Below are 10543 nucleotides of genomic sequence, written 5' to 3'. Positions count from 1 at the left end.
ACGATCAGATCCTTAAGTCAAGTGGGTAGAAGGAGTCCATTGAATAAACATGACACTGTACAGTCAAACCCCAGATGCAGACTAAAGATACAACATGGCTTTTGGTTCATACAGTTACTCAGGTAAGTGATCCTTTAATCCACTCTAAAGTTGGTACAATCAGACCGTGGCCTCAGCCTGAAGCCGACATTGTCCAAACTTGGACCCAGTCAGGAACGCAATCAGCAAGACCTTTGACTCAATTAAAAGCCGATACAACCAAACCATGGTTACAGACTAAAGGAAGCAGACCCTGGATTCAGACTAAATTCCAAATTGTCAGACCCAGAACTCAGACTGAAGAAGGTAAAGATAGACATTGGATTCAGCCAGAAGCAGATGCAATCAAATATTGGACCCACACTGAAACTGAAACAATCAGACCCTGGAACCATCCTGAAGCTGGTACAGCCAGATCTTGGTTCTGGACAAAACCTGATCAAATGGGAGAGAGGACCCAGGCAGACTTTAAAACACTCCACTCTTGGACTCAGCCTGAAGTTGACGTGGTTAGACCATGGATTCAGTCTGAAGCTGGTAGTATCCAACAATGGACAAAGCCTGAATCATCTACATTCAGACTCATGACACAGTCTAAAGTTAATACAGTCACAGCATGGACTAGGCGTGAAGCTGATGCTGTCAGACTCTGGTTGCAAACACAAACTGATAAAATCAGAACCTGGAGCCAACCTGAATCTCCGACAATCATTTCTTGGTCTGAGCCTGAATCTGATAGAGTCAGACCTTGGTTGAATACTCAAATGGATGGATACGTGCAAACCTTGGATTGAGACAGAATTTGAAACAGCCCACTCCTGGGCCCAATCTGAAGGTGATCTAGCCAGATCCTGGACTCAGTTTGAAGCTGAAAATGTCAAACACTGGTTCCAGACTCAAATGGAGACAGTCACACTGTGGACAGAGCCAGTAATCAAAACATCCCACCACTGGATACAGTCCACAAAGGAAAATAGTCAAGCCCTGGAACCAACCCGATAAGGTGGAAACTTGGATACAACATGAGGCTTTTACGGTCAGGCCCTGGGATGAGCTTGAAGGTGATAATGATAGATTGTGGACTCAGTCTGAAGCGGACACGATGAGACCCTGGATTCAGCCTATAACTGATACAGTCACACAGTGGACTCAGGGTGAACTTTCAGAAATAAATCCATGGACAAAAACTATAGCTGACACATTCACATGGTGGACCCAGGCTGAATCTCTAGGAGTAAATCCCTGGGTGCAGTCTGACAATGATACTGTTAGACCGTGGACGCAGACTGACTCTCTCACAGCAAATTCTTGGACACAGCCTCTACCTGATACATTTACACAGTGGACCCAAGGCGAACCTTCAGAAATAATTCCCTGGACAAAAGCTGAAGCTGATGCTACACCTTGGATTCAGGCTGAGACCCCAGCAGTAAATCCCTGGACACAGTCTGAAACTGACATAGTCACAGTATGGACTCAAGCTGAATCTTCAGCAGTAAATCCCTGGACAGACACTGCAGCTGGAACAGTTCCTCAGTGGAAAAAGCTGAATCTCTAGCAGTAAATTCATGGACACAGCCTGTAGTTGATATAGTCACGCGGTATACTACATTTCTGGACATTGTCTGAAATGGATACAGTCACAACATGGACCCCAACAGAATCTTTAGCAGTAAATTCCTGGAGGCAGTCTGAAACTGGCAGTTATCTCAACATGGACCAATAAAGTAAATCTAGAAATAAATCCCTGGATACAATATGAGACTGATACAGTCACAGCTTGGAAGAAACTCCACAAGCAGGCAGAAACTCCACAAGTAAACACCTGGACACACGCTGTAGCTGATGCAGCTCCGTCATGGACTCAGGCTGAATCTTCAGCTGTAATCCCTGGATGGAGGCTGAAACTGATACAGTCACAGCATGAACTCAAGTTGAATCTTTAGCGAATCCCTGGACAGAGACTGTATCTTCCACAGTCATACCATGGACCCAGGCTGAATCTCTAGCAGTAAATCCATGGACACAAGCTGCAACTGATGTAGACATGCTATGGACCCAGGCTGATTCTCTAGCAGTAAGTCCCTGGGCAGTGCCTGCATCTGATAGTGTTATACAGTGGATCCAAACTGAACTTCCAACAGAAAATCAGTGGACAGAGAATGTATCTGATACAATCATATAACTTACCCAGGCTTAATTTCCTGCAGTAGAGACCTGGACACATCCTCTGGCTGATGTAGTAACACCATGGACTCAGGATATCCCTTTGCACAGCCTATATCTGACAAAGTCACACTATTTACTCAGGCTCTCACTCCAGAAGTAAATCCTTGGTCAAGGCCTGAGGCTGATACAGTCACACCGTGGATCCAGGTTGAATCTGCAGAAGAAAATGCCTGGACAGAGGCTGGTTCTGAAACACGCACACCATTGATCGTGGAATGTAAACCCTGGATAGAGACTGTATCTGATATAGTCACACCAGGAACCAAGTATGATTCTTCAGAAGCAAAACTTGGGATACTGCCTGAGGCAGGTACATTTGAACTGTGACTCAGTCTGAATCTTCAGCAGGAATTCCCTGGACACAGGCTGTACCTTGCAGTCACACAGTGGACCCAGGCTGAACTCCAGCAGTAAATCCCTGGACACAACCTGCAGCTGACACAGTCACAAAGTAGACACAGACTAAATCTCCATTAGTAAATATGTGGACTCAGGCTCCATTTCCAGTGGTAAATACCTGGACACAGTCTGAATCACTACCGGTAAGTATTTTGACGGAAACGGAATCCCTAGCTCTAAATCCACCAATACAGCCTCAGGCTAGGACAGTCACATTGTGGATTCAGGCTGAATCCCCATCAGTAAATCTTTGCATACAAGCTGTAGCTTCCAGAGTCATACCATGGGCCCAGGCTGAATATTCAGCAGTAAACCCACTGACACAGGCTGTAGCCAATGCACTCACACTGTGGACCCAGGCTGAATCTCTAGCATCACATCCCTGGCCAAAGTCTATGGTGAATACAATCACAGAATGGGCCCTGGATGCATTTGCAGAGACCGTGTTGGGGACTCTACACTTTCAGCGCGTGAGCTCGTGTCTCTTTCTCTGACTGCGGCCGGGGGCCCCTCTGTCAGATATCCCGCCTCGCTGCCTGTCTAAAGCGATCACATCCTCCGGTCCCTATGCCCTTCTCTGCTGGCACTGTCTCTGCCCGGTGTCGCTGGGGGCACATTCTCTCTGTGTATCACACAGAACCTGAAGGAGGTCTGCCCCAGGTGACACTGGCAGGGCCCCTGGTTTCTAGGTCAGGCTCTTCGGTGTCACCTGGCCAACCCGTTACCAGGGGGTCAGCGGACCTACAGCCGAGCGGTAGGCTCGGCCAACACAGAGCTACCGAGAGGAACGGAAAGGTAGCCTTGTCCTTGACGAAGTCAGTGAGGCCCCGAGTGGGCAGAGGGCCTCCCGGCGAATGAAGAGGGTGCTGCTTTCTGCACCAGGGACGGGTTGACGCTGGCCCCCGGGGCAGGCAAGATTCCCAGGGTGGCCATCAGGGTGGGGGCCCTGTGCGTGTTTAGCAGTAAACAGCAGGGCAGACGGGAAGGGAGCCCACCTCCTCTTTTCAGCCTCACCTTCAGAGCCTCATTTCTTCACCCAAATGCTGCATCCACCTTCAGGACATTGTAGCACACACGTAGTCACGAACTGGTTCCCAGTGGCCTCCCACAGCTGCCTGAGGGGGAAAGAGAAACCAGCTGAGGACAAACACCTACAGAGCAAAGGGAGCCCTGGAGCACCTCTCTAAGCAGACGGCCCGAGGACACGCGAACCAACCTGAGAGCTCCAGGAAGAGGAAAGCGTGTCCCAAGTCACCTGGGCCCCTAGCACCTTGTCTTCCTGTATGGTGCCACAGACAGGGGCACGGGGAATGGAATCGAGCCTGCGTGCTCCCCACGGTCACCCTGTCCAAGGCAACCGGGAGGAAACAGCACACAGGTGCACGTGACTCAGCTCCCACTATGCCCACTTTCAACCACACCATCCCATAGGCAGGGCAATCGTTCCAAGAACAACCCGTGGAGGTAATGTGCACATGGGCTAGATCCACAGAGGGGAGGCGGGGGACAGAAAACAACTGGGACAGTAAACAAGGGGGCGCTGACCAAAATCCTTTCTCGTGGAAACACGTACGTGTAGAGTTCTGCTCAGGTACCTGCCCGTGTGTGGTGTGTGTGTGGGGGGCGTGGGGGGGCACGTGATGCACGTGCGTGGTCAGGAATAGGCACGACTACTGTCATGCATGTGTGGACGTTGGGATGGACGCGGGGACGTGGAAAAGCTTAAAGAGCTCATAGAACGTACGTAAACTGTGGGCCAGTTGAAGCCCCCAGGCCAGGGAATCCAGCCCAGAGATACCACCCGTGGAGCAAAGTGTAAGGGGCATCACACGCCAGCACCCTCGACCAGGGGCTGAGACTAGAGGGAGGAAGAAAGCACCTGTGGAAGGACAGGGAGGATGCAAAGTACATGAGAATCATAAAGGGCCCGATGTCCAGGCCCAAAGAGGAAAGACCCACCCCCCACCCCTCCAGCCCCACTCCCATCTCAGCTACAGCCACCTTTATCTCCTTCTCCAGTGCACGAGCAACCTTTCCCCCACCCCTATGTAGGCCCTTGAGAAACACCTGGCCTTTTTTTCGTGAGGTTTGGCACACCGAGGCATAACCGACTGCCTCACACTGATTTTGCTGGTTTAAGACATCACTCTAATGTTCTGACAACCCTTGTGGCTCAGGAGTATGGCCGTGATGGCTTAGCTGGATTCTACCCCTGCTCCCCTGTCCCACAAGACTGGGGCGAAGGGCTGGGCTGGGATGTGATCTCATTTGGAAGGTGGACGAGAGCAGAACCACTTTCACAGGGCATCCTTAGGGTCGGCAAAATTCACATCCTCGGGTTGGCAGTGGTGAAGGCATGCATGCGTGCGTGGTGGCCCTTGACTGGGTGCAGTCCTCAGCACCTCAGTGTGTGCGCACGTGTCCAAATAAAGTTGCTGGCGTTCCCCAGTGCCATCAAAGCGTGTCGTCCCTCTCTCGGTCTCTCAAAAGACAGGATGGCCGAGTCAACTTCGTCTCGTGCCATGTGTCCATGTCCGTTCCCGGAGGGACGCTTGTCACCTTATGTTGGCTAGCAGAAAGGCAATTTCTGCCTGCCACTCGAGCGTTTGAAAGGCACTATGCAAACGTGTGGTCACACAAAGTCCGAGAACCCGTGGGTGCCAATCACACACGAGGAGAGGTCTTTTGGTGCCAGGCAAGGTAGAATTTCTCGGAGAGTTTAAGTATCCAGAGGGGATCCCAGGAGAGTGGGCCACAGAGGGAGGGAGCAGATACATACAGAAACAAGAGCGAGCGCGCGCGCGCGCGCACACACACACACACACACACACACACACACAGAGAGAGAGAGAGAAAGACAGAGGGGAGACAGACAGACACTCAGACGGAGCTCTTCGCTGCGTGGCTTTTCTGCTCTTGAGCAAAGGAATTCAAGTCGAGCAAAGAGCTGGGTTTGCCGGACACTCCCCTCTCATGCCACAGAGCTTCGGGCTCTCTGTCCCCTGGAAGAAAAGTATCCAGCAATTTCGGCCACCATGCATTTCCTTGTACATTTTCTGAGAGTTCCCAGTGGTTAAAGGTCCCGAGGGAAACCAGATTCTGATTTTCTGAGTTTGGAGCGCGAACTCCTGGCTCCAACTGGCACAGGCCACATAGGTATCACAGGGCACCTGGGCACCCCAGACGCAAGGCCGGAGGCCTCCCTGGAGGCCAGCTCCTTGTGGAACCTGGGCTGCTAAGCCGGGCGGGGGGAACGGGTGTTTTGGGGGACCCGGCAATCCCTGAAACCGACCTGTTTCCACAGGGCGAGGGGCGAGGCAGCCGAGGGTGACGCCCACTGTCCTCGCCCTGATTGGTCGTGATGGGGCCGAGCGGCCTGGGCGGGGCTTGGAGCTGCTTCCTGCCACCTGGACACCCATGCCTGGTGGCCAAAGCTCCTGCGCATGCGTTTCAACTCTCTTCACCGCACAGGCTCCTAGGAACGATTCAGTCCGCAGCGAAGCGCGATTGTAGTAGGTTGTCCCGCGTGGTGCTCGGCCCACGTGCTGAGCTTCCAACTGCCGCACCTTCGCCGCTGCCCCAGCTCCGAGCCAGGTCCGCATGGGCAGTGAGGCGGGACCCGGGGTCGTCCTAGGTGTGGGAGGGGGTCCTCAGGAAGCAGGGGCCCGCGGGTCACCAGGTGTGGTGCGGGAGGTGGGTAGGGTGCTGGCCCTAGCTGATGGGTGGGGCGAGGAGGCCGCCATCTTTAGCGGGGAGGTGGTGCGGCAATGCGCGGCCTTGTTGGAGGGAGAGGTGGCGCGGATCATGGAGGTGTTTTGGCAGCCTGTGGAGGACATGATGGAAGAGGTGGAGGTGGTGGCGGAGAAGCAGCAGCAGCAGGTGGTGGCGGAAGAGCAGGAGGAGAAGCCTCAGGAGCAGGGGCAGGAAGAGCCAGGGCCGTCCCCGAAGAGCGCGTCGCTGGAGGCGCTGGAGGCGTTGAAGGTCTTGCAGTTACAGCTGGAGCCTGTGAATGCGGAGTGCAGCCGACAACTCTTTCGTCTCAAGGTCACAACACTTATGAGGCGGAAACCTTATCTGGAACACAGAAGCACCATCATCCAGAGCATCCCTGGCTTCTGGGTCAAAGTTGTATCCTTAATTTTGTATTTGAGAGACCACGTTGTGGCCGGGCTAGTGCAAGGGGTACCTAACATAGCGGGCCGTTTGGGTACCAAAATGTATCCGTTGGATTGTGCATTGTGGGCACACTCAGGGAAATGTGATCCTGAAATTGTGGGGGCATGCTGATTTTCTGCATAGCAGGAAGTAAGACTAGGGCTTTAGTTGCAGAGGTCCAAAAAGGTATTGTCATTAGTGCCAGGGCCTCTTGAGACAAAAGAGTTGTCTTGTGCACAGGTTCTTCTTGGAATAACCATCAGGGAAAACGGAGGTGAGAGTGGGGAGTTATGAATGCACATCCTAGTTAGAGCCAGGAGTGTTTGCTGTGCGGAAGTAAGCTTGTTCTGTCCAGATGGAGATCAGGGCCTCCCTCTCAGAATCGGAGGCTCCCTGTTTTAGTGCACAGATATGCACACCCCGAGGGGCTCATTGTTCCGTCATGCAGTCTGTATTGAAGGAATAGGACTAGATGCTAGTGGGGCCTTGAGATCAGACACTCCCAGGCCGCTGTCCAGGCTCGCTCTGTTCTCCCAGCCCTTTCACCTCCGGCATCTAGAGGCTCCTTGACGTAAAGCAGTTTGTGAACCACCCCCGGATGTCGGCCATGATTAGCACCCAAGATAAAGACATGCTTAGCTACATGACCAACTTGAAGGTCAGGCTGGGGAGGAGAGGGGAAATGATTTATCCCGGAAAGCAGGAAAGAGCAGGTCTGCTGGAGAGAGATTTCACCCTCCGCCTCCACTTTGTCCCGGCAGGTGGAGGAGTTCGCAGATCGCAGTGATTACCGCAAGATCATGTTGTTTTTCCGGAAGAACCCCTATTTCCAGAATGAGGTGGTTGTTAAGGAGTATCTCATTGAGGTCACTGGTAAGAGACAGCTCCCTGGATCGTGGGGGAGGGCAGATGGGGTGAGGTGAACTTGAAACGTGATTTAGGCCCTTGTCCCACGCTCCTTTTCCCACAGGATATAGGGCATCTCATCTCGCTCCAATTCAGTGGCACCGTCGTTTTGAAGAGGAGGTGTATAGCCGCAGGCACAACAACAGCGGCCTTAACTTCTTCAACTGGTTCTCTGACCACAGCTGTGTAGGATCTAGCAGGATTGCTAGGGTGGGGTGCCTCTGGGCCTCCTCAGCAATGGCGATGTTGTTCGGCTGGTCGGGGGAAGGGGTGTGGGCCTGGCCTGGCCTGGCCTGTCCCGACCGGGCCCCTTTCCCCTACCAGATCTTCGGCGAGGACCTGTGGCCCAATCCCCTGCGCTACTACCCGAGGGAGAAAGGCCCCACCGGGACAGGTCACCGAGAGGAGGACAGGTGGGTAAGGAGCCCAGGGGCTGGGCGCTGAAACGAGTAAGCTGGGTCGTTTATTTCACTCATGGAGGAGTTGAGGCTCAGAGGCATACAGTGACACCAGGGCGTGAGGGCGTCAGGGTGCGACAGCACGTCTGGAAAACTGCAGTGCAGGACTGGTTCTGACTAGGGAAGCTTTAGGCGAGTGAAGCAGCATGAGAGTCAAAGTCACTGAGATTCAAAGGTGCACGTCTCTGAACTGTCATTCCATGGCCATCAGCCCCACGCTCAGGCCTCCTGTACCGCCCCCTTAAATTTGGGCTTGCCTCAGGTTCCCCCCACCACCTGGTTTCCACAAAGGTGTGTGAGACCCCTTTGTGCAAAGCCTTACCCCGCTGTCCCATCATTTTTTTCTGTTTTGATCATCACCGTCATCTTTTACTTTTCTTATGCATCTCCTTCACCTGCCACGGCTATTGTGAGAACAGTGGCCATTTTGCATCGATTATGAAGAAAGTTTCTAATATGCGGTTGGAGGAAATGTAAGAGATCACAGGGGATGTGACTCTGTCTCCTGGGCAGGGCCTTAAAAAGTTAAAGCGGTCTTTAGCATCGTTCAGAGAGGTTGGGTTATTATGTGTGTGCCTGTGTGTGTTTTCAAAGGCACTCCCGATCTTGAGATGCGTGTGATGGAGCATCGCCCTTGACCTAAGAAGCTGCTTTGGGTGAAGGCGAACGGTCAACGTGGTTGTCGTGCACACGAAGAAACGAAGAGAGGTCTGGTGGTGAGACGTACAGAGAGGGAGACACCAGTAAACCTGGAATAAAACCGGAAGATAAATAAGCAGCATCAGTTGTATGTGTTTGTGTGGTGTTTGTGCAGGGGCTCAGGGTAGACACATCAGCCCCAGGCAGGCTTCTCAGTTTGCTGCCTGGGAATTACCAGGCCATGGAGAGTTGTAGAGGTGGGGGGAAATCATACTTTGGGATTGCATCAGAGGATGCAGTTCTGCCTGTGGGATGGGGGTTGGGGAGGAAGGAGAAATAAGAGTAGGACTGGTTAACTGGGGCCTGTCATTTTTCCAAGGGAAATGCGGAAGTTCAAGGAAAGGGCCTGGTGAGCAAGGGCCTGAGATTGAAATGCTGGAAGTTAATTTTGTTGGATAGTGGTCCTCCATGTATCCTCCCTGTTGCATATCATCAGACACTTCAATGGGATACAACGGGGGGAAGCCTTAGCATTTAACTCACTGTTGGACCGGATGCCCTTCTAGTGCATATGAACACAGGGTCTTTTGCTGAGACAATTAGCCTCTCAGGGCTAGGGTTCCAGACAACATCTCAGGACATGGGGGTATAAGGTGTATGGAGGACATCTGGGGAGGTGAGGGAGACACGAGTGGGAAGGCAGCGAGGATGTTAGTTTGCTCTGGCAAAGGTGACCAGGGGAAAAGGTAAGTTTGCTGGGAAACGGCTAAGCAAACAGAAACAGAGTCCCTCACATCTGAGTGAGCTCACGTGAACTCTGTTCTTTTTTCCGGGGGACTCAGTTTGGGTACAAAAGGGCACACGGGGAGAGGGAGAGGTGGGGGGAGTGGGGAGTTGGGGATGTTAAACAGGCAAGTGCCAGGCCACCCAGCTGTGTGCTCTCTGTCCCGTGACGGCACAGTGGTTAATATCCCTATTTTCAGACAGGCTTAAGCCCTCTGCCCAAGGCCCGCTTCAGGCCAGGTCCCCAGAAAGTAAACATTTTTCTCATGAACAGTCTGGTAGAGGTGTCCCATCCTCGCTGAATGGCTGGGCACACCGTGTTTCAAACACAAAGGCACTGTCCTCCTTCTGGGGCCTTGCCAGCACTCTGTGTCCCTGAGGCCAATGGGAAGACCTAGAGCATACCGAGCCTACCCAGGAAGTGGTGAGCACTTCGGGTGCTCCTTGCCAAGTGGCTGGCTGCTTCCCAGAAGCACGTCTGTCTCTGGACCAGGCAAAGGACAGACTCTGCCACGAATGGAGCAGGGAATGTTCAATGTTTGTCCCCCCAGTGTTCTTCTCTCTTCCCAGATACAGCGGCTCCAACACAGGCGTCCCTGAGGGTGGCATATTGACAGTACCATTTCCGTCCCACATGTTGAGCTCTCGCTCAACGACTTTTGGTAGAAGAGCCTTCTCCCAAAAGCCCCAGCTCTTTCCAGGACGAGGGTTTGACAATCAAAGTTCATGGAGTCACGGATGTCGCCTTCAAAGTGCACTGAGTTAGATCGCCTGCTCAGTGCCAGGTTTTGTATTTGAACATCTACATCCCAGCTATGCCCCTTCTACAGTGGAGACATCCGAAGGTCTAGAAGGCAAGGCTTGGCCTTTGTCCGCTGCTGTCCCCACAACCACCCCACAGACACTGTGGAAACAGGTCTTCTAAGCTTCTCGCA

The 10543-nt window shown here is 52.8% G+C and overlaps 1 protein-coding gene across 2 annotated transcripts; it reads left to right on the top strand.

Moving 5' to 3' along the window:
* The first annotated feature begins 6140 nt into the window (after positions 1–6140).
* LOC307181054 (testis-specific Y-encoded protein 2-like) lies at positions 6141–8962 on the top strand. 2 transcript variants are annotated; one of them, XM_079911828.1, is made up of 7 exons: positions 6141–6261; positions 6490–6795; positions 7403–7480; positions 7584–7695; positions 7793–7938; positions 8053–8141; positions 8781–8962. In XM_079911828.1, the coding sequence occupies exons 2-7, from the start codon at positions 6502–6504 to the stop codon at positions 8794–8796; spliced, it is 735 nt and encodes a 244-aa protein (XP_079767954.1). In that variant the 5' UTR covers positions 6141–6261; positions 6490–6501; the 3' UTR covers positions 8797–8962. The 2 variants fall into 2 exon arrangements, with proteins under 2 accessions (XP_079767954.1, XP_079767955.1); XM_079911829.1 differs by having other exon boundaries at positions 6170–6261; positions 6499–6795.
* Positions 8963–10543: the final 1581 nt, after the last annotated feature.

This window comes from Stenella coeruleoalba (genome assembly GCF_951394435.1).
Source record: "Stenella coeruleoalba genome assembly, chromosome: Y".
Taxonomy (NCBI): Eukaryota; Metazoa; Chordata; class Mammalia; order Artiodactyla; family Delphinidae; genus Stenella; species Stenella coeruleoalba.
Note: the sequence above shows the minus strand (reverse complement) of the source record. Positions and strands in the feature narration are given on the sequence as shown.

What these genes read in the sequence shown, in the direction of transcription:
- LOC307181054 (XM_079911828.1), top strand. Translation starts at nt 6,502, where the DNA reads ATGATGGAAGAGGTGGAGGTGGTGGCGGAGAAGCAGCAGCAGCAGGTG. An exon ending in GCTACATGACCAACTTGAAG is followed by an intron (nt 7,481 to 7,583) that starts GTCAGGCTGGGG and finishes TTGTCCCGGCAG; the next exon opens with GTGGAGGAGTTCGCAGATCG. An exon ending in GTATCTCATTGAGGTCACTG is followed by an intron (nt 7,696 to 7,792) that starts GTAAGAGACAGC and finishes CTTTTCCCACAG; the next exon opens with GATATAGGGCATCTCATCTC.